At 46.4% G+C, this 23787-nt stretch overlaps 1 protein-coding gene and 2 long non-coding RNA genes across 4 annotated transcripts in view; 1 reads left to right on the top strand and 2 right to left on the bottom strand.

Moving 5' to 3' along the window:
• Nucleotides 1–23787, bottom strand: part of LOC309372832 — a 485159-nt gene that overhangs the window by 253962 nt on the left and 207410 nt on the right. The gene's annotated exons all lie outside the window — the stretch shown is intronic.
• LOC309372991 lies at nt 10560–18885 on the bottom strand. Its single transcript, XR_014169752.1, has 3 exons — nt 18549–18885; nt 16390–17495; nt 10560–10710 (listed from the first exon to the last, which is right to left on the bottom strand). It is a non-coding gene; the product is annotated as an uncharacterized lncRNA (long non-coding RNA).
• Nucleotides 13745–22836, top strand: NKX2-1 (NK2 homeobox 1). Of its 2 annotated transcripts, none has more exons than XM_081914656.1 (3): nt 13745–13752; nt 18874–19241; nt 20628–22836. In XM_081914656.1, the coding sequence occupies exons 2-3, from the start codon at nt 18884–18886 to the stop codon at nt 21326–21328; spliced, it is 1059 nt and encodes a 352-aa protein (XP_081770782.1). In that variant the 5' UTR covers nt 13745–13752; nt 18874–18883; the 3' UTR covers nt 21329–22836. The 2 variants fall into 2 exon arrangements, with proteins under 2 accessions (XP_081770782.1, XP_081770781.1); XM_081914655.1 differs by lacking the exon at nt 13745–13752 and adding an exon at nt 17954–18050.

Genomic DNA, 23787 nt, shown 5'->3' on the forward strand with positions numbered 1-23787 from the left:
TTTCTTTTTCAGGAGATGGAACATGAGGTACATTTCTGCCTTTGCTGGCTTCCTCTCCTCACATCTATCCCAGATTTGCTTATTGCTTAAATAACAGCAGTGAGTCATTTTTTAAAAAATCACCTGTCCTATTAACAACTTCCGGTAGCAAGATTTTGGCATCTGTTGCCAATTGCTATGGCAACAGTTGCCATGTTTTATTCTCTTCTCTTTTGTGTACAGTATGTAACACTTAATAATATCAACAGACCCCATGTGCACACATGAAAGGCAGAAGGTTTGCTGGTGAGGAGCCTTATCTTGTGTTCTTTGGAATGACTGCTCCAATGACTGAGAAAGCTCAGCAATGTTGGAGAACTATGAAACTTAGTGGGAAAACATTTACTGTATCAGAATTCAAGGACAAATAGACATACATAGTATTGACTGCCACAAAAGCCCATGAACCCACCACCATTCTGGCAATCAGACAAACACCTAGCTCAGTCCAAAGTTCAACACTTAGGTACTTATGACTCAGGTCTTGTTGATCCACACCCAGTCTGCTTTGGAGTGTGTCTCTCAAGGCCAAGCTCTCTTGACGTCAGGATTAGACAGGAGTAAGTATCAGGCAAGACAAAAGCTGATCTGAAGGGAGAGCGTGCAGGTGTCTGGCTCCCTTTTTGGAAGAAAATATGTTCTCTTCATTTCTGGTTTAATTATGCCCCCTTTACTCATAACAGGTGGTCAGGTTTGGGATTTGTAAGGTTTTGTTTCACCTCTAGAGTCCACAGAATATGCCCAGAATGCAAACATAAGAAAGCAAGGTCATAAGAAACTGTCGTTTCCCTCCCACAGAGCTACAATTCCTATCAACCTTAATAAACTTCAGTTCCCAGAATTTTGAGGGGGAGGTCATGTGCTTTAAATGTGTGCTGGTTGTGCTTTAAATATATGGTGTGGCTGTGCCCCCAATTTGGTCTCCTCAGAATAAATATCTTCTCCCCCAAACCATGAAATTATGTTTTTAAAGCTATTGAAGTGATGTGATTCATGAAAATGAAAACAGCGTCCCCAGTAATGTTCCACTGACCAACTCTGCATAGTGAGAAGATAAGAAACAATTTCTTTATGCTCTTCAGAATTCTCTATCATTTGGCTTATTTTATTTTACAAAAGTTATATATCACTTGGTTATAATGGAACCTCTAAGCAGTTTTTTAAGCCATTAGAATTATCAATAAAAACAGCTCAAAAACAGGCATTTAAAAAATCTTCAGACAATCAATAGTAAACTAAAAAAAAAGATTAAGACACATGTCAGCTATTATTGCTTATTACCAGCTTTTCATCCCTGCAGAAAATTGGTTGTCAAAAAGCAGACAAATAAAGAAAATAACCCTCCCCCTAATTAATACAACATATCTGTATGATAATAATTATAACAATATATCAAAATACAAAACAAGTAAGGAAAATCCCAGATTCAATATTTCAATAATACAATGGATCTGTTAATTCTATAGAAATGCATTCATAAACATTCCCTTCAACAATAAGAATTTATCTCAGTTAACAACAAAGCTGCCCTGAGATAAATATTATAGTATATTAATACCATAAGAAACCAGTCCAAAGCAATATCAATCTTCAAAGTCACTAAAATGCAGTTAATGCATAGTAAAACAATACATTTTGTACACAATAAAACAATTACACTAGCATGCAGTCAAAAAAGTCAATAGCTGAAGCAGTTTTAATCTATGTATCTAGCTAACAGTAGGCAAAGCAAAAATATTGTATCAATAGATATGGTGAGGGAGTCACAGCAGGACATTCCTTATTAAAGGGAAATAATTTCCACTGTTTTTGGCATGTTAAGATACCTAAGAATCCTGTGTGTTAAAATCTGGTCCTGCTAACTTGGAACTGAAGCAAAGTGAAATAATCGGAATGGAAATAAAATATTTTGAAACACTTAAGTGCTTTTATGGAAATGTTTGAAACAAAAAACCAGAAGGAGAACAGACAAAAATGTGAAAACCCATAGTTATCAAAGCCCATCCCCTCAACGAATCCCTCCAGCACCAACAGTGTGCCCTGTTTTCAGTGTCCAGTGAGCTGCTTCACCTTCACAGACTATTGCCTTCCATTTATCAGGGTACAGAAATCTGAGGGCAGTCATAAGGCATACTGTACTGATAAATTTATGCATGTACCTGAACCCCTGAAGAAAGACTGGCATGCAATATTTGACAACAGGCCTGGATTCAGTTCTTGGAGGTCATAGACAGGTTATAGACTGATGCCTTCAGTTACTATGTCCACTCAATCAGCAAGGTTTGCTTGTGCAAAACGGTGAAAAATCCATCTATCTGCAAGAATCATAGACATTGTAGAGTTAAAAGAGTCATCTAGTCAGATTCTCCCTTACCGTACCACTTATTGCTGAGGAATGTTTTGTTATGGCATATATACCAGTGCTATTTTTCTAGAAAAGGAACTCACCATAGACACCTCCCTTGTTCTCTTAGAATGGTGATTGTGCCCACCTGAGAGGTGCCAGAACTGAGTTCTGGTGAGTTCCAATGGAAATAAAAGCCCTGCATATACCCTGAGGAAAAGAAGTGTACCAGATAATATGTAATGTGTTTTATACTTTGTTTTTAAGATTTGCCTTGAGAGAGTCTTTAAAGCTCTTTTGTTGACCACCAGCATTACACTTTCCATTTTTAAGTTCGGAATAGAGTACAGTGGTACCTTGGGTTACAGATGCTTCAGCTACAAGCTCCCCTAACCCAGAAATAGTACCTCGGGTTAAGAACTTTGCTTCAGGATGGGAACAGAAATCGTGCGGCAGCAGTGGGAGGCCCCATTAGCTAAAGTGGTACCTCAGGTTAAGAACAGTTTCAGGTTAAGAAAGGACCTCCAGAACGAATTAAATTCTTAACCCGAAGTACCACTGTAGTTGCTATGGAAGACAATAATCAGGCATCCGAACAACAAGACCAGTCCAACAAAGTTGATGTTGAAGAATCATTGCTTCGACACTGTTAAAACTGTGTTTATGGAAGACAATCTTACTTGGCCACGAGTGATCACCAGAGAAGAAGAAGAAGAAATGTGTTTAACATCGTTTATATAATACAACTCTGAGTTTTATTGCTGTGTATGGCGGACTTAAAACACTGAAGCATTTTAAATTTTTCATTTGTCTGGCCACTTCTATTTTATAAGTGCATTCATCATTTTATCAGTCCTTCATTAATGTTACATTCATTTTATTGCTTATATTTTGGTGGCTTTTTTTTCCTTTTATTTTAAAACTTTTTTTCTTTGTTACTTTCTTATGGCAAGGTTTGTAGCTATGGGGAAGTCTGTAGCCCTGTGGTTCAGTATCTGCTTTGAATGTGGAAGGTGCCAAGTATAACATGCCCAGGAAAGAACCCCGTCTGAAAATCCTGCTGTCGGCCAGTGTAGGCAATACTGCACTAGATAGACCTTGATAAAGGGTACCTTCCCATGTTCCTGTGTTTACCTCCTCTGGAGGTAGCAGCGATGGCAGCTGTAGTTCGTATGTTTTAAAAGCATGGTTGTGAGTTTCTCTACTCTTTTTATCTTTAGTAAACTGCTTTGAGATTTATTTATTTTTTACAATCAAGCGGTGTGTAATTTTTATTAAATAAATAAATAGCAGCAGCAACAGCAACAACCATAAAATTAATCATGATTTGACATCCAAGAGCTTTTTGTAGGATGAAAAGAGAATAACATGGAACTGAAGGAAAGCATGTGAATTTGTTAGAATGCAGTTCTAAATGCACATAGATACATACACTATACACCTTGGTGATTTTATGCCTAGACCTAAGCCATCACTAACGCATGAACAGCAGACAACATGACGAAGGAGACAACTGAGCCTGGTCATATAAATTTCCAGAAGTGTATATGTAATAGTCTCTTGCAGGGAAAAAAATAGTTTTATTTTTTAAAAAACCCTGTGGCACCTTCAGAACTACAAATTCATTACAGTACAAGCATTAATGGACTCAAGTCCCCTTGACTTGCATCTGTTGAAATGGCCTTGAGCCCACAAACACTTGTGCTGTAATAAATTTGTTAGTGTTTAAGATGTCTCAAGAGTTTTAGCTGGTTTTGAAGACAGAGGTTTATGTAGTTTGTTTAAGAAAACAAGAGACAAGCAGTATCTTTTTAACCTTTCGTTATTGTTTTTTTAAAGGAAAATAATTAGATATTCATGGGGTTGCTCAGTGCAACAAGTATTTAAGAATGAAAGGTCCCATGATAAACCCTCAGAGAATAAAATTCCCTTAGATGCTTGGATATTTTCTTTTCTTAAAAAAATGTTTTTTCTTGGGGGAGAGGAGACAGGAAACTGTTGGAGGGGAAATCAAAGGGTACAGGCCATGCCTGGATACTTTCAAAACCATCATAGGAATCTTCCTCATCAAGCTGCCACAGGGTGGTCATCACTGCTATGTATAGGAAAGTATTAGAAAGTAAATATCTCTGGAGGCCTAACAGCTATTAAATTGTCTTAGTGGCTGCATCAATCCCACTGGTGGTGATTTCGAAAGACCTGTGGGAATACCTGGGCAGTGATGGATTTGGGCTCTCAAATTTCAGTGGCACCCTGTGCAATGCTAAAATTTCGCCGGCCCACCACCTCTCCAACTCCATCCTACAGCATTGTTGTGTCGCCCCCTGCAGCTACCCTAAAACCGCCCCTGACCCTGGACTCCGAGCTGAAGCAGGACAGGGCTTCCATATATACCAGCCATCACACTCAGATAATTTGCTCCTACCACTCTCACCAGGATACATATCCTTTATTTTTTTTTGTCCATATTTACCATTGATCCTGGGAATAGGCTAGGAAGAGACTCGGTTTTCAGGGAGAGGGGGGAAATAACTACTGGGAGAAGGAGAGGGGAAGTGTGATCTTGCCCTAGCAGGGAGAGAAACTCTGGAGGTAAGATTACCGAGAAGAATATCCACATTCACGGGAGAGGACATATGCAGGTGTGAGACCCGAGACCCCGCGTTTCTTATATTTTTTTCGAATTTAAGCACCAGACTTTTACGAATATTTAAATTGCTGCTGAATTAAGCGAAGTGTGCCATGGGGAAAAAAGTTCTGCATTGATCAGGAAGGAAAAATCAGAGCTGCCCAGAAGCGTCAGGCGGGCAGTGGCGCGTTAGCACTGAAGGAACTGAGTTCGAAAGCAACGACAGTTACCCAGAAGAGGTGCTGAAAGATGCTACCGCTTCGTAGTTATTCTTTGATTGACGGGGGATCGACGCTCGGCTTCTCTCCGGCGCTGCCGGCTTGCAGTTCTCGCAGCGCCCGGTAGAGGCTACTGCAGATCGTCTCAGGCCAAAGCGCCTTAAAGAAGAAGCGCGAGTCCCCGGAGTTAGCAATAACCTTTGCTACCCACAGGGCGCCTCGATGCCCCTTAAACAGAAAAGGCATCCTCTGAGTTTAACGACTCAATGGCAGACTGCAGGATTTCCCTCCTCCACTAAATGCCTTGGGTTCTTGTTCCACGGGTCACGCTTCGCATGGGCAAGTAAAAGTGAACTGGGACTTGTAGTTTTTGCTCCATCAGTAGATTACGCGCACACCGACACCCCAACACACCCACAGCACAGCTTCTCGCCCTCCCACTACCTGTACCACCATTCCCCAGGGTCTACCGAGCTCACCATTGATATACTGTATTTAACAGGGATTCCCCCCCCCCTTTGCTGAGTGACTCCAAGTGACCAACGGACAAGGCAACTGAGCAGCTGGTGGGTCCTTGCCTCTCCTCCGTCCCCTTCAAGGCAGGGATCACGCTTCTGTTGGAGGTAGAAACGAATAAATAAGAACAACCAAATTTGGTCTGTGTCCTCCAGAAATCATTCCATAATTTATTTGATTTAATTTAAAAAAAGAATTGCGTGGTAATTGACGCGGGAGGCGGTTTGTTTGTATGTTGGATTGTCTGTTTTGGGTTTTCAGACGAGTAGGGACGTATTCGTTTTCCACAAAGCAAAGGCAGAACCAAGAGAAATTAACACATAGCGTTGAAACTGTTGGTTTCTGAAATAGGTGGGCAGAGAACGCCGGGGGTGGACCGAGGCAAGGTGTTTGGGGTTTAGAGGGTCTCCAGCTGTTGTTGGACTACAACTCCCATCATCCCTAGCTAGCGGGACCCAGTGGTCAGGGATGATGGGAGTTACAGTCCAACTGGGTTGGCGGGCCAAGTTTGGGAAACAGTGCGTTAGAAACTCCCCACACGTGGAGTGTGATCCTCAGTTGTCACAAGCACATACGTGGGTGGGGAGGAAAGAAATGCAAAAGGTTGGCGTTAAAAACCAAAGGGATGCAATTCAAGGAGAACTTAGAAGCATGCTTACATACGCTCTGAATTATCACAGGCTACTTTGGTATCCCATTCCCATTTACTCGCCCCGCCCCTTTTACACCCACGCACTTGAGAACTGAGGATCGCATGTACAGTATACAAAAGCCAATGCGGTGTAATGGTTAGAGTGTCAGACGAGGACCTGGGAGACCACGGTTCAGACGTCCACTCAGGCGTGAAGCTAATTGGGTAACCTTAAGCTAGTCACCGTCCCTCAACCTAACCTACCTCACAGGGCTGTTGTGAGGATAAACACGTGGAGGAGAACCATGTATGCCGCCTTGGAGGAAAGGTGAGGTGGAAATGTAGCAGATAAATTTTAAGTAGGAAAATGTGTTCGTCTTTGAGGTGTCACAAGACTCCTTGTTTTTTGTTGAAACAATCTAAAATAACTACCTCTCTGGAAAGGCTACATTATCCCAGGAAACCTGATCACAACCCTCTAAATTAGGCCAGTAGAATAATTTTCGTATTAGGAAGGCGGGTTTCCTGGAGAGATCATAGCTGCAGAAAGATTTAGACCTTGCTTGCTAAGACGTCAGTCCTGTCAAGCTATTTCCCAGTCCATGAACTCAGGGATTGATCGTCTTAAACAAAGAGTGTGCTGCAGATTCACTACAGGACAATTCTCCAAGTTGGGAGAAGAGGAGGAACCATGACATTTAAATCGGGGTAAAAACTGAGTCACTCCCCCGTCCTACAACTACCTCTTTTAATGGAATCTTCTGAGCACCAACCCCTTATTCTCATAGTATTTACTAGGCTATCAGGGTGAATAATTTCAAGGTGCTGAGTCTTACAGTCCTGTGGAGCTGCTGGAAAGTGGTCGTAGTCGGCAGATTATCTGGGGCTTTCATATTTAATTCAGCCTGCCTACACACCCAACACATACTGAATAGATGCCAACACCTACGCAGAAGATAGCGGAGGAATATTGTATTTTATTACTTTTAAGCCTGTTGGAGATTAATCGAGGAGGTGAGTATAAACTGCGAAATAAACTAGTAGCAGGTTCTTAAAAACCACGCACTGTTGTCTGTGGAACGCTCGCCCACAGTAAGCTGGAACAGTCACTTCCAGGGATGAGGAAATCTGTGGTTCTCCAAATGTTGCTGGACTACAGCGCCATTATCCCTGGCCATTGGTCATGCTGGTTAGGGACGATGGGTGCTGAAGTTCAGCAGTATCCGGAGGATCACAGGTTCTCCACAGAATGGTCTGTCTGGAATATGCATCCAGTTATCGTCAGTAGTCTAGCTGTGTTCCAAATGCGCTATAGCCATTTAGGGGGAAAGGCCGCCGGCAACTTAGGCAGGAGCCTTGCTACTCTGCTGTCTGAAATAGGCATCGGGCAGATGCAGCAGAAAGGCCTCCCCTTCTCCAGTTTGTTTCCATGTAATCCGACAGCCGAATGATAAACTGATACACTGAAGAAGAAATTGGTGCTTTGCATATTGTAAAGCGCGCCTAAGTTTGCCGGAAGAGGGAAAAGGAACTGAAGATAACAGGATCCAGTCCAAACCCGCCGCTTTAAAAGAGGACCATTGGGATCTTCTGTGTTTAATACCTAGATCTGGTATATCTGAGGCGAAATGAGACTGGAAAGGGTCAATAAATCTTGGTATCTGGTGGCACAAGCGCCAGACACACCTTTGCAGCTCCTTCTTAAGCCTGCCTCTCTGTAGACTGCCAGGTAGGAAAGAATGGCAGGAATGGACCATAGAGGAAGGGTAGGGTAGCTAGAGATATATCTGGAGCAGGAAAGGGACAGAGAGTAGCTGAGGGGCTGCTGAGCAGGCAAAGCAGTTGGAAACCAAAGAAGTGGCGCCGGACTAGCTGTAAAGAACTGCGCCCCGTTGTTCCTTCGATCAATTTGTGCCCAGAGCTCAGTCAAGAAACTTACTTTGAAAGAGTCCCTACTCCGAGCGATATGAAATGTTACCAAAGTGAAGGTCCATGTGCAGAGTGCTTTTACCACTTCGCCAGTGAGTTGCTGCATACTTCCCGGATAAAGTTCCACGGGATGGGGTGGAGACGCAAGGTGAAGCCTTGGTGGCGCTCGTCAGGTGTGGGTCTGGAAGAAAGAGTGGATGGAAGGAACAAGATAAGGGCCTTCGAGCCTGAAGGACTTGAGCTCGTAGTCCTTTGAAAGCCCTGCCTGCTGGGCACTTGCCCGCGAGTCGTCCAGGGGCAACGCTTGTCACCTACTTTCCAAAGGAGAAGGCGATGCCAAGAAGGCGCACGGGGACCGCACTGTGCCTCAGTGTCATGGTCTCCTTCACTGGTCACTGTGTCATGGTCTCCTTCACACGTATGGCGCCCCATAACTTACTGACGCCCCGATGTTACTGCTTCATCACTAGAGCGCAGGTGGCAGGTCATCTGACCTGAAACAATGGCTGTCAGTGGAGCGAGTGTGGGGTCACACATTGCGCTCCCCAGCAAGTGCGCGGCTACAGTTAATGAACTGCAGCGGGGAAGAGTCGCTCACCTTGTATTCGTTTGAGCTTTGCATAGAGACCTAACAGACCTCTCTACCTCTTGCATGCCATGCCCACTGAATTATTTCCTCTCTAGCCCTGCATATGTACGTATGTGCCCCACGCAACTGGTGAAGTGGGCTTTATTCCATAGAAACGGATAACCACCATACATCTATATTAGCCCTTTCGGTTCCATATTCGGTTCCATTCTCTTTTTTGCAGCAGCATGAGGAGGCTGTATTCGTCTCCCTCCGGTATCACGTAAAGAGAAATCACGTGGATGTGCAATGTATGTGTGAATCAGCTCCTAAACGAAACAGAAACCCAGTACTAAAATCTGACCAGTGAGACTTAGCTGTCTTTAGAACTACAGCCCATAAACCCAATTAGACCCATTCCCAAGGAAAGTATTCACAACCACTTTTTGACTGTTCACCCCGGGGAAGCAGCCGCTGACTTCAATGCCATACAGTGTATTTATTGCATTTATATCTCACATTTTTCTCCGAGCTCAAAGTAGTCTCCATGGTTCTCCTACTCCTCATTTGATCCCTACAGCAACCCTATGAGGTTGGTTAGGCTCAGAGACAGTGACTGGTCATCCCGTGAATTTCACCGTCAAGTGGGGAGATTTGAACCCAGGTTTCCCAGAGCCTGGTCTGGCATTCTAACCACTACACCGTGCTGGCTTTGTTAAGTAGCTGGTGGTATTCTGCAGGAAAAGGCTATTTCACAGTGGTCCTGTTGGTTTTTCTTGCTTTGTTTTGGTGGCTGACTTTTGCTCACGGAGACAGTGTTTGCTGGAAGCGCATGTTTCCTGAGAGACCCTGTAAAATTATTACTATTATTTATTAAATTTGTATACCGCCCTAAACCCACAGATCTCAGGGCGGTTCGCAACATAAAACCACAAAATACACAACAAAAATAAAAACAAGGACAACCCAACTGTCCGCCGTATGCAGAGTCAGACCATGGACTCATCTAGCTCATCTGGAGGAGACAGAGGACTGTCCCAGCCGAATGTGGAGATGCTGGGGATGGGACCTGGGACCTGGAATGCAACTCATGTGCCCCATCACTGAAAGACGGCTCTTCCTCAATCTTTCTGGGCAGGTCCCTAGGCCGAGAGAGCTCTTGGCCAACCTTCTGCGGCGCGGCAGCAAGCAGCATCTCAGCCTCTTCTCTGCTTCCTTCGGTTGTTTTCTCTTTGGCGCCTCTGGAATGTAGTCATATCTGGGACTGACAGAGAAGGAAAGGCGGTGTTTTGTTTGTGTGTGCGTGCTGACGATTTCACTATCTTGCAGAGGAGAGTTTTAGCTGTTAACTTTCCGAAAATGTCCTACTTTAGACTCCAGGCAAAAACATTTCTCTTCTCCCAGGCCTTTGGCTAATTAAACCATCTATGATCTTTTAAATTGCTGCGGGGGGTACTGTTTTTGTTTGTTACTATGGTATGCATTTTTGTGTTTTTTACATTGTAAAGGCGCCCTGTGATCCTCGGGCGGAGGATGGTATAGAAATTTAATAAATAATAATAATGAAATAATAAAGTGACTTATTTTGAACGCAACTGTGGGGAGGGTTACATTGACCATAGAGCATCTTGCTTCGCCGGCTGGAGCGTTCACCACCCCCAAGAGCTTCAAGGCGGACTTAGTTGTGCCTTCATTCTTACGGAGTAACCTCCCCGCCATCTTTTTCCTTTCTTCTTTTTAAAGCCTTCTTCTGGCATCCAACAGGTGCATTGAGACTGAAGCTTCTGCCGACTGCAGCCCTCTTCGTAAGATGCAGGAACTGCCATTGGTATAGCACTGTGGGTGGACGAAAGTGGACGCCAAAATTAATATCTCTGCTTTATTATTCGCTGGAATAAATAAATACAATTTCTCGCAACTAACTACATCCTTCCGGGATCCAGAACAAGCATTTTTATGCTTTAAAAACTCTCCCCATTTCACTCCCTCTTCTTTTCTCTTCATTTTCTGACTTTGGTATTGCCTGATTCTTTAGCCATGAAACGAGCTACTGCAGGCGGCAGCAGCCTATTTCATTGTATGGGTGAAGCAGTGGTATGGGTACAGAGACGCTCTGTGCTGAAGTTCGCATAAACAGGTGAGGTGATACACCTGTTCCTGGGCTGTGTTTCTTCAGCCCAAACTGAGAACTAGCAGGGAGAGCTACAGAAGCATGCTGCTTTCTGGAGTGTTAACTATGTATTAGTTAGATGTATGAGAACACATTAAGAAGAGCCTGCTAAATGTTTCTTTCATGGCATTCAGAAAGCTCAGACCATCCTTTTGGTTTCAACATAACATGCAGCTCCAGGTTACTTAGGTTGCATATATCCAAAGACGAACAATCTAAACAGTGCAGTCTACTGGCCCACGATGACAGTCCTGATGAATTAATACGAGATGCCATAGGAGCAGGACGCAGGTGCGTTTGAAAGTTCTTGCCACAGTAACCTGAATGACATGGCAATCTTCAAAAGTTTACTTAGAAGGAAGAGGTCCCATCGTGATATCTGTGCACCACCTCCAGTCTCCAAGGTGAGATGCCTCAGAGTGTTAGCTGCTGGGGAACAGCTGCTCTTGCGCTCCCGCCCTTCCTTGTGAGCTTCTCATAGGCATTGATCTGGGTACCGTGAGAACACGATGCTGGACAAGATAGACCTTGGGTATGAGTCATCAGGGTTCTTCTTCCTATAGTCTTCCGTTCAATGCGGACATATTTTCCACGAAGGCGTTTTGAAGTGGAATGTTATGGTGCTGCAGCCTCGATTCCGACTTTAATTCTCTCAAGTGCAGCCCATTGCTTTAGTGGGACTGTCCTAAATTCCAGAAGCGGGGAGTTCCAACCTCAAATTTTCTCTGAAAAGTTTACTCATGGAGTACAAACTCAGAATCTCTACTTCAGTACAAGGGTATCAGGTATGTGGATTTCACAACCGGAGAAGTGGCAGGTTTAGGGCAAAACTGGGCCGGGCAAAAACCCAGCAGCCCACTCAATAGAACAAGCGAACAAGCAGGAAGACCCTCGCTCCCCAAACCCACAATCCGTTTACCACATTTTGAAGCAAGTGAAGTTGTACCCATAAAAATAGCGGGTGGCGATAATACCATTAAGTGAAGCAATTGCCGTTAACTTAACCATCGAGATAATAGAACAACACCATTAAAGAGCAGAGTCTAAATGTGCCAAACTACGCCACCGCACCAGAGAAATGCATGAGAACTAGAGAAACGCTTTCTCCACTTCTGGTTCCAGGTACCTCGAATGAGGCAAATCACATCGAAACCTGAATGTAATAGGGGGAAGACCAAGACCCCTATAAACGTATGTGGAAGCAATCACATAGATTTTCAGTGGAAGAGACTATCAGCTGAGGTCAAACAAAGCCCGCTTCTTCCAAAATCAATGCTAAGCCACAGATCTTTTGGGGAAGTGAGCATGGCACTCATTCCACAATAATCCAGCTCAGTCCATTGTGGCTACTCCCGCCAGCGGTCGTTAAGACTGCAGCCTCAATAGAATCCTCAGTTTGCAATTTGGCCAGGACTCTTCCACTTAAACCCGCTTCCCCAGCCCCCTTATTTGAACGAGTGGTTCTAAAAACAGCTCAGACTCGGAATTCGTTCTCCTTGTTTCAGTGGCGCTCAGGGAACCGTCAGGGCAGAACTTCCGGGCAGAAGCCTAGGGCCCCATTCAGCAGACTGAGCAGGAGGGTCCCTGAAGACAGTCTTGGGTCATTTTGGAGCAACGTCTGGAAACACACAGAGTTCAGCCTCCAAAGGTGGAGGCAGGCTTCAGATTGTCCAGAGTCTAGGAATCATCTAACTGCGCCGCTTATGAGACTGACATCCACCCTTCGGGGGGGAGGGAGCCTGAAGGGATGGGTGAAGTCCAACCTCCGTGTGTTTAAATGTGGTGGCTGCTCCTCAGCCGAAGTCCAACAAGGTTGGCTTGCTTTGTGAAGAAGCCTGTTGGAAAGGCGGAGGGGGCGCGCGGGGGGGGGGCGCCGCTTCCTGAAATCCAGCCTCTGCACAATCGGGGAGAATTGATAAAGTGTTCCTGAACCCGCCCAGCTGAAAGGAAATAAATGTCTTGGGAAGACGTTAGGCGAGACCACTCTGGTTTAAGGGCGTTATTCATTAAGTGCCTAAGCGGGTGCTTAATTTAAGCAAGAGCGTCTCTAGCATTCACAGCGAAGAACGCCATCTTAAGCACACTCACTTTGGAAGGAAAGTTTCCTAAGGAGGGGTTGACCTCTAGCCAAGAAATCATCTGTCGGGGGTCTGAATTAAGCGCCTCATTGAGGCCTGCTGAACAGCAGGACCTTGGTCCTGTTTCTATTTCGGGTGCTGCCGGAAAAAAAAAATTAAAGCCAACCTACTGCGTTGCGACTTCTAAGAGATACCTTGTTTTATTAAAGATTTTCTCTCCTTATTTATCTTCCTTCCTCCCTAGCACAGAGAAGCGCCTCCATTCTTCCCAAACCTTTGCAGAAATACCACTTTCTAATCCACTCCTCCCGGTCATTGTGGCTACTCCCTTCAGGGGTCCTTCACGCGGCAGCCCCCCAACGGCCTTGCCAGTAGAATCCACAATTTACAATTTAGTCGGAGCTTGCCCATTTAAAGCAGCCCCTCTCCGCCCCCGCTTTTAATGGCCAGTTTTCTCCATTCACTTGGAAAGCGCTTGGCAGCTACACTGAAGGGCGGCAAGGGGAGCCTGGAGGGGGGGTGGGAGGGGGGAGGTGAGCTCTCTCCGGAGAGCCCCGGTGAGCTCCTTTCGAGAAACGACTCCTCTGAGTCCCCGCCATCTGGTGTGGAGGAGCCTGGAAGACGCTGCAGGTTCGGGGGGCACCGTCCGCGTTGAGGTTGGCACCGTTTGAGTAAGAAAGTCCTCCCCTCTTCTCCTCCCCACTCGCCCCCTTTCCACCCGACGTGGAGAGTTATCAGTCGGATTCTGTGGGGTCAAACTATTGAAGCCGTCGGACAGTAAATCAAAAGCATTTCGCAGACACCGGGAGGTGGGAAGGGGGGGGAGGTTTGGGAGACAGTGACTCTTCTGAAGGGCATGGGCCGAGGGGGGAATCCTTTAAGCAGGCCAAAGGCATTGCATTTTTCTCCTCCTTTCTCTTTACTTTTGCATCCCGCTTCTTCTTTTTATTGACTGATTGGTGTTAATTCAGCCAGGTGAAAGGATACGGTGTGGTTAGGCTAGTAGCAGTGAGCACCGAGAAGGAAGGCGTAGGGGTTTGTGCAAAGACAGGCTCCCTCCAAATTTAGCTGGAAAGGGAGATTTCCAAAGGAAACTTTCCTCGCCAGTTCGAGGAGGAGAGATTAAATTGGATTGATTAGCTGTGGGAAAGCAGATAGCCGATCTGGAGGAGCGTGGACGGGCTTGACTCTGACAGCGCCTGGTACTTCGGGAAGTAAACCCGATTCACTTTAGCGGAACTTAATTCGGTTTAAGAGGCAGGCTATGAAGACACGCCCGGCTTTCCAAACGCGAATGAGAGCTAAAATTAAGAACGAGCCGCTCTCCGCTCAATCCCCACAGGTAAAATAAATTTTACCAGGGCTACTCTGAGTAGTCCAATCCGAGTCCACGAAATTGCTAAGGAGTCGGTCCATCTTAATATGGACATTGTAACGAATCGATCTGCGGAAATGATCGATGGTGCAAAATCAAAGTTCCCTGATGCTGGAGGTCAGTTTTGTTTTAAATCAAGGGAAACTACTTCCAATACCAAGTAAAGCTGCTCAGGAACGGGGTGGAAATATGACCGGGGCCCCCTAAATCGGCCTCGGTTCAAACGCCTCGGCTCAACTGGTTTGGGGCTCAGGGTGTATCATTGAAAATCTTCCCTCAGGGGGCGATCCACCTCCTGTTTAGTTCCATTGCAAAATTCCCATTTAATTCTATGACAAAATTCCCGCATGACACTCACGTGAAGATAGAATGATCAAACCATCCCTATCTGGAATAGCCAAGTCCCACGGTGGACAGGTATTCCCTCTTCCTCATCAAGAAAACGGTCACATTTTTTTAAAAAAATAAACAAACTTAATAAGGCACGCCTAAAGGGGAGCACATACGAAATATCCACCTTTCCACCCCAAGAATCACTCCCAAGAAAATATTGGAGTCGAGCGGGCGTGGGCTTTAGAAGATGATGAAATCCACACTCGTTACAAGAAATAAACGAGAAAACAAATAATATCAGTGCATGCTGGTTGTATATATCACAAAACAACAGAGGCATCTTCCACTGCTCAAGAAGGAACTACCTTGCAGTACACGTTGGCAGATTCGTATAATTGTAAGGAAGCCTTCGAGTTCCATATTTTCTAGTAATGTGTATTTGTGCGTGAGTATATAGTATGTGCGTGTGCGTATCCTCTGTCTCTAATGCATCCTAAAATGTTTACTGAACAATCCTAATGGTTTGAGCAGCTGCTAGACATTTTTAAATATATATAAAATGGTAAACAATTTGGATGAGTAGAGTGAACTGAGTTCAGTTCCTTAAAACGATCAAGTTATTGAGTATATAAAAATAGGAAAAGGAGGGAGGGAGGAATCTAAAAGCCGTTATCCCAATAAGTATGCCAGTCCTGTATCTATATAACGTATTTATTAAACAGTTGAGATGAGATATTTTCAAGAAATCAAAAGAGTCATTAGTACAACCAGATATTATAAAGTCTTTGTACTACAGCTTGAATTTATGACCGTAACAGATATTGAAATTCACCCCTCGGTATTTTAGCATACAGTTTTGTGACCTTATAACTACTTTTGGTGTTACTATGTGTTTTGCATCCTCATTATAATTATTAGCCGAACAGTCATGAAATCACCAATCACTTCTAAAAAATACATTTGGGAAGGGAAAAATAACTTTCGATTCCCCAGTAACTAAATTATTTTAATCACTTCGGTGAATAGATTTCCCCTAAAAAGCAAAGAAAGAAATGGCGCATTAACTCAGAGGCGAGCAGAACGGCCCCCTTTCCCCTTCCCAGCATTTGCGTCAAAACAGGGTTCAGAAGTGCACAGATTTCTAAGTTATAAAGTTTCCCCTTTTCCTCACGAATCCAGAAACTCCCCGAAACCCAAAAACAGATACTCTCTCCGATGCGAAGAAAACTTCTTGGGAACGAAGTTCCCTTTGGTTGCCTTCCAAGAAATCTATTTAGGGCGGTGCGTTACTTGTACGCGGTTCACACACGTGAAAGTTGTTTCCACCGTAAGCGCCGCGTCGGATCCTAGCCTAAAGCATCCCTCGGCCTGTACACCTCAACTTGGGGTGTGGGTCCGTCCCATTCATTTCCACGGCATCGACTTCCGAGCGCGCTTGGGACTGCAGCGTTAAGACGGCAGCTATCTGTAACTTGGCGCCGGAGAAGTCGAGGGGGAAACGGAAGGGCTGATGGGGGGGGGGGGAGTTGCTGCAATTATATTGGCGTGGAGAAGCTCACCTCTTGCCGAGCGGCAAAGTATAATCACCGCGCAGGCTTCGACTTGAAGGCTGGGAAGTCTCCTCTGTGGGCACCTACTTTTCTCCTAAGCGCTTTCTTGCCTCCTCAACGAGAGGTTCCCAATTGAAGGGAAATGATCCTTAGGCACTAATATCGAGCCAGTGACAAAGCGACTGGCCATTTACGCCGCCACTTTAGACAAAGATATTTAGTTATCCCTGGGTAGCTGCAAGTGCACTTTCGCCTTTATTTATTTATTTGTTTTAAAAGCACAACCCCAGCCGAGAGACGCCAACATATTTACCAGGGGCAATTACTTAACTGTTAGGACCTAACTGTTATTTGAGACTCTATTATTATTATTATTATTATTATTATTATTATTATTATTATTATTATTAAAAACAAAAAACAAAAACCCTACCAAGTTAATTGCCCCCCTCCCTTGCCTTGCTATTTCCTTCAGCTTGAAGGAATCGCTTTATTAAATTAGGTGCCAACGCTCTAGGCCTGGGTGAGGAAGGGGCTGAGTTTCCCCTCCCCACTTTGCGTTATTTTCCTTTTCTTTTTTGCCCGCCCACCGCCTTTCGCCTTCCCTTCTAACGATGGGCTTCTTCCCTCCCTTCCCTGCGGAACTTGCGCGTCTTAAATATCGCTTGGAGCAAGGGCGCGCGCCCTTGGATCGATGAGCCGCCTAAGCAGACCTTTTTGGAACGGAGCCATTATGAAGAGGCAGATCCGACACACCCACGCATGCCCATTAAAATCAACCGGGGATATCCTCCACCCGCTTGAGCGGGGCGTAGGATCGTGCCCCTCGAGGCTCCCTTCCCCCTCCACCCCCAGCAGCGCGCCTTAACCGGCTTGTGGATCGTGGTGGAGCCGCCTTCAAGCCTCCGTCCCCCAGGCAGCTCTCGATTTCTCTTGACACCGAGGTGGCCGCAATTAGGCTGAGCGGAATATTAGGAAATGAAAGACACAATTCTCCACTGGCAGGGTGATGACCTAACAGGTCTTTTCCATCCCTGGCGCCTCTGATTCATAAATAACCCGAGAAGCTGCTTTTAAGCTTTAGACGTGGCCCGGAGGAGTGCGTGACACGGTTCCTATTGGAAAATAACAAACGGGCTCTTAGCTTTAATGTGTTTTCCAGCAGCCCATCATCCTTATACAATTGCTTTACACACATTTCTATCCCCCCACCCACCCCGCGCAACATCCCCCACCCCCACCCCAAAGTTCCAGCTTCCATCTGCCTGCGGAGTAACGAGCTAGACAAAACGATCAGATGATTGCATGTACAGAGAACATATATTTGGCGAGGCGCGGGCGGCGCGGGCGGGGAGGGGATGCGCTGGGAGCCTCGGACAGATAAGCTTCCTATAGGCTCTATAGCTTATGCCTCCTAAGCAGCGCTGATAAGGCACAAGTAGTTTGCTCTAGACAACCCTCCGCGCCTCTCTCGAGGCTCCGTCCAATGTCTGGCCAGAGAGCGGATTCCTGCCAACTTGGCGATGTAGGAACGCTCCATCCCATTTCACACAGAGACTGTTCTTTTCTTCCTCGGGTGCTTACGAAGGGGAGGCGGGGGCGGGTGATGGTGGTGCTTGGTGGTGGCTAAATCCAGTCCTTCAGTCCTGACCTTCCTCGTTCAGACTGAGGTAGGAGGAGGAGGAGGAGGAGGAAGAGGAGGAGGTGTGGGGGTGAATGGGGGGAGCGTGTGGGGCGGTGGGTGGGTAGTTGGGTGGTAGTGGGTAAAAAGGGCTTAGGATCCGAACGGGCTTCCTTTTTGTGAAACTCGCCCACGGGAGGGGCGGGGGAAGGAATAAAGCTCCCCCCCCCAGCGCGCCTCTCCCAATCCTCCTTTCTCCATATTGGAACCTCTTTAGAGCCCCATCTCCAGCCTTAGGGTTCGATTCGCACCCCTCCCGAACAATAAATCCATAAACCGATTGATTCGGGGGAGGGGAGAAGGCAGGACTTTCCCTTTCAACCGTTGCATTTTTAATTTTTTTAAGGCTTATGATATATACAAATATATATATATATATATATATATATATATTAAAAATAATAAAAAATAAAGGCTGAGTGGGCAGGTGGTTCGGGTGGGAAAGCCTGAGAAGTAAAGGAGGGGGGGAAACTTAAAAGGTGTTTACCTTGTCATCAGCATGTACGCTAATTATCTCGGGCAAGATGTGGGGTTCTATTGTCTTGTTGCTTTAGTGCCTATGCCCCGCCTCTGGTGGCAGCCTAAAACCTGGCGTCTGGCTAAAACAAACGAAAGGCAGCTCTGAGCCTCCACTCAATCCAATTAAGGCGGACTTGGTCCACTCGGTTACGTGTTCATCCAACAAGATCGGCGTGGAGGCAACACACCAGAATATTTGGCAAAAAAAAAAAAAAAAGACTAGAGAGTGAGTGAGAGAGTGAGAGAGAGAGTTTTGCCTCCCCTTTCCCTTTTTTTCCCTCCTCTCCCCCCAGCCGCCGAATCATGTCGATGAGCCCAAAGCATACGACTCCTTTCTCAGTGTCTGACATCTTGAGCCCCTTGGAGGAAAGCTACAAGAAAGTGGCCATGGAGGGGAGTAACTTGGGCGCTCCTCTGGCAGCTTACAGGCAGTCGCAGGTGGCGCAGCCGGCCATGCAGCAGCACCCCATGGGCCACAACGGGACGGTCACCGCTGCCTACCACATGACAGCCGCCGGGGTCCCTCAGCTCTCGCACACCGCCATGGGGGGCTACTGCAATGGCAACATGGGAGACCTTCCACCTTACCAGGACACCATGAGGAACAGCGCTTCCGCCACCGGCTGGTACGGGGCGAATCCGGACCCCCGCTTCTCCACAAGTAAGTGCTTTCCCCCCTTCTCCTTCTCTCTCCACCTTTCCCCGTGGCGCGGACGCGCGGTCCCAGGCAGATGGGGGAGTGTGGGGCAGCAGTTAGAGCGGGGATGCGCGCGAGGGGGAGCATTTGGCATGAAGCTGGTCTGGATGTTGCTCCCCCCGCCCACTCCCCCGATTTTTGTGTATTAATAATAACAACAACAAAAATTGCAACCGGTTTCTGACCTTGTCCTGGACTCCTGGGCTCTGGTCTGCTCCTGGCTTTGGCTGGAGGAAGTCAGGGGCATCTCTTGCGCCTTATGATTAATCTCAGCGGCTAAGCGCATTCACAAAGAGAAGAGAAGTGTTTTATTGGACAAATGTGGGTGGCTGAGACCAGGAGGGAAGGAAGGGACTTACGAATAAAAAATAATGCGCGCCCAGAAGAAAAGAAAACGTGTGAGGGAGCGCGCTTGGATATAGGAAATAATAAAATGTTTGGACGCCAAACAAATTGTTCAAATAAAACCCTAAGGCGAGAGTCCGTGAAGACGATGAGGTTCCAGTGGCCCTTTAAAGTGTAAATAAAAATTGAACAGGTGCGAAATGAATTGGATCTGCTTTAGAAGTACGAAGGCAGGCTCTGGACTACGTCTAAGGGAATTAATAAACGGAGAGAAATAGATAACCCATAAAGGATGTGAAAAGGGAGGGGAAGTAACGTTTATTATTTTTTGACAGGTTATTATTTTTTTGACAAATTACAAGGTGTAAACAGCGTTGCAAAAGTGGAGTATATGGTTCTTAGATTATCCTTTCTTAATGTATGCAGGAATGTATGTGTGATGTAGTTAGACAGATAGACAGACAGATACCTATGAAAACGCTGCAGTCTACTCTACACCCCAGCAAAATGTCCCTTTTTCTAAATGTGAATTCTCCTCGCTGGCCGTTTCTAGTCACTTCTCCACCAGAATATTTTTTTGTTCTTGTTTTAGGGGGGGGCGGGTTACAGGGTGGAGATCGTACTCTACAAAGCCACCAGATACCTTATCTGTTTCAAATCCGATTTAGAAACGGATTTCTGCCGATTTTTCAGCATCTTGCGCGTTGACATTTTCACCGGTATCGATGTAAACTGGTATTAGTGTTGTGGGGATTTGACCAGATATTATTGTTTAGTATTTATTATTGTTGTTATTATTATTATCATGTCTAGGGACATGTCAACCATGGCCTTTTCCCCCCTTTGTGGATCTGGATCCCGATAACTGGATTCGGCCTCCCGGCGCGCGGGCCGAGCCCGCTACCCGCGGGTCTGCCGGAGTCTCTCCTCCTGGGCTTTGCGCTTGGTTCCGCTGATTAACGCTCATTCCCCCGCTGTTTCTCCCTCCCTCCCTCCCTCCCACAGTCTCCCGCTTCATGGGCCCATCGTCGGGGATGAACATGGGCGGCATGGGCAGCCTGAGCTCTCTGGGCGACGTGAGCAAGAGCATGGCCCCGCTGCAGAGCACGCCCCGTCGGAAGCGCCGCGTGCTCTTCTCGCAGGCGCAGGTGTACGAGCTGGAGAGGCGCTTCAAGCAGCAGAAGTACCTGTCGGCGCCCGAGCGGGAGCACCTGGCCAGCATGATCCACCTGACGCCCACGCAGGTCAAGATCTGGTTCCAGAACCACCGCTATAAGATGAAGCGGCAGGCCAAGGACAAGGCGGCGCAGCAACAGATGCAGCAGGACGGCGCCTCTTGCCAGCAGCAGCAGCAGCAACAGCAGCACTCGCCCCGACGGGTGGCCGTCCCGGTCCTGGTCAAGGACGGCAAGCCCTGTCAGGCGGGCTCCAACACGCCCACGGCAGCGGCGGCGCTCCAGGGCCACCACCAGCAGCAGGCTGCCGCCACCGCCATCACCGTGGCCTCCAACGGCGCCAGCCTGGGACAGCACCAGAGCCACCAAGCCAGCAGCGCCGGCCAGTCGCCAGACTTGGGCCAGCACGCGGGAAGCAGCCCCTCGTCCCTCCAGAGCCAGGTGTCGGCTCTGTCCCACCTGAACTCGTCCAGCTCGGACTATGGGACGGCCATGTCTTGCTCCACCTTGCTATATGGGAGGACCTGGTGAAAGGGGCCGCCCCGACGGGGCCCACCACCTCGTCCTTGTCCGACGGGCTGACCCCTTCCTTTTCTTTTTCACACGCACACACACACGCACACAGAAACACACACAAATACACGCACCCTCCTCCTCCTCCTTTGACTTCCTCCCTTCTCCTTTTTTTCTGCTTTTGTTTTGTTTTTGTTTTTAAAAAGAAAATATCAGAACTGTGGGGTGGGGTGTTGTGTCCTTGGGACAGACGAGAGCACCAGAAGCAGACTTCTTAAGTTGTGAAATGGCTGCCATGTTGCTGAAGGCCCCGGAGCGTTTTTCTGGAGGAGTTTGGTGGCCCCTGAGACCCACGATGGACCGTGTGCCCGCAGCGTGAGGTGGATCTCCAGTGGACGCTTGTATGTACAGATAAGAAAAACAAAAAACAAAAAAAACCCTCGGGGCGAAGGGTGGGTGTTTTCTCCCCTCCCTCACCGCCCCAAAAAACTTTAGCGTCCCCCCCTCCTCCCCCACAAACACACACTCTTCAAAAACAATGCACAGACAGAGAACCTTCGCTGGCCTTCAGCCCAGACGGTGGATGGAAACGCGGGTGCTATCACGGCTTAGCTTCCCCTTCCCCCTTATGTTCGATGTGAACCTGTAGCTGTATAATGCTGTCAAAAACGTTGGACTAAACCCATAGTTTTTAGTATCCTGACTATTTTGTTGATTAAAAGGAATATATCAAGCAACGATCTACCAAACAAATCAAAACTTTTAAAAAATAAAATAAAATAGGAAAACCCACTTTTTAAAAATAAATAAATATGGATGTCCACAGATCGGTGAAATTATTTGGCGCACGTTTATCTTCCTTTCTCTCTCTCCGCCCCTTGTAACTTATGTAGATATATTTGGCTTTAAATATACTTCCTGAGGAGTTTCTAATAAATTATAAAGATCACTTATCTTTCTTATTGCCCTTTGCTATTTCCCCAACCTTCCTATCACCTCCAAAAAGAAAAGAAAAAGAAAAAAATGCAATTCGGGAGCCGAATTTGCGCAATGTAAGCTTCCTTCCCAAGGCCCGTTGAATTCAACGGGGAAAGCGGCCCAGGAAGGACGATCGGGTCCACGTTTCGGGGAAACTGATCAGCACATACAGATATAGGATCGATTCGTATGTTATATTCCCGATTAACTAGAGAATACGACGACAGGGAGTCCTGCCCGAGATAAGTAGCAAGGCACGGAGACAAGGAAATCCAAGTGGCGTCATTCGCAGAGGAAAGACAATATTTGCAGACCCACTAATCGAAATCCCAAAAGGGTGCTTTTAAGATGCTGTTAAGGCAGGGAAAGGAAGCTAACGGGGAGCGTACTAACAGGGTTGTGGGGGTGGATATCAAGTCTTTGTAAAGAGCGTCCAGATTTATTAACTTGTAAAAACACCATTTCTACAAAGGTTTCCTATGTAATTGTATTTTAAGGAAAGTACAGTCATCTTATTTATAATCAAAATAAAACGATAGTTTATTGTGCACGAGGTGTATCGTGTAAATTGAATTAACCTTGAAGCGCGCGCGCACACAAAGTGTATTGGGGGTGTCTGAGATATATATATATATCTGTGTGTATATACGTATATGCATGCATATATATATATATATATATATGGATATATTGCCCTCCCTTTCCGATTTTCAACATTTGGGGCACAATATTCAGGCCAGATAGATTTGTCGATGGCTATGAATTGAGAATAGTTTTATAACTTTCCCGTTGTTTTAAGCCGGTAGAAGAAGTCACGACGTCACGAGCCAAGAAACAGGCGGCGCTCAGGAAAGGAGCTTCCAGGGAGGGGGCGGGAGAGCAAAACGGAAAGGCTTTACATCCAAGTAAAGCGGCTTTCTGCCCATCGGACATAAGAGAGTTGTAGGCAGGAGAGAAACGAACCAAAACCCAAATCAGCCTGCGAGGCAGAGCCCACGTGAAGCTCTCGGCTGATCAGTCCGTCTACGGGTATCTCTGGATAATGATCAGCAAAAGAGTTTAATCATTCTCTGCTTAGGAGCCCTGGGCGGATACGTAATCCTAGCTTGGCTTGATATATCCAATATATTTATATCTGCAAGGGTGAAGGGCGCAGGAACCCAGAGAGAGAGAGAGAGAAAAGTGAATGATGGGGTGAGAATGGTACAGGCAGAAAGAGCTTCAACCACCGCGCAAACGAAACGGTTCCACAGCCGAAGCAGAGAATCCGCTCCCCTCTAGGGCTGGTGGCGAGGGCAGGGTGGGGTTGGGGGCTGGGATCGAGGCTTGGTTCTTGATATAACGATATGTGCACATGTATGCGTCTCCAACTCTTCGTCACGTGCGTCAGCAGAGAGATATTAAATATTCGGTGCAATATGTAAAATGTGGTCCTCTTGTTTACAGAGGGAGAGCGAGAAAGTGAGAGACTTTGGTCAAGTGCGGTAGACACATTTCCA

The sequence above is a fragment of the Podarcis melisellensis genome (genome assembly GCF_964234715.1).
Source record: "Podarcis melisellensis genome assembly, chromosome: 1".
In the NCBI taxonomy this organism is placed as follows: domain Eukaryota; kingdom Metazoa; phylum Chordata; class Lepidosauria; order Squamata; family Lacertidae; genus Podarcis; species Podarcis melisellensis.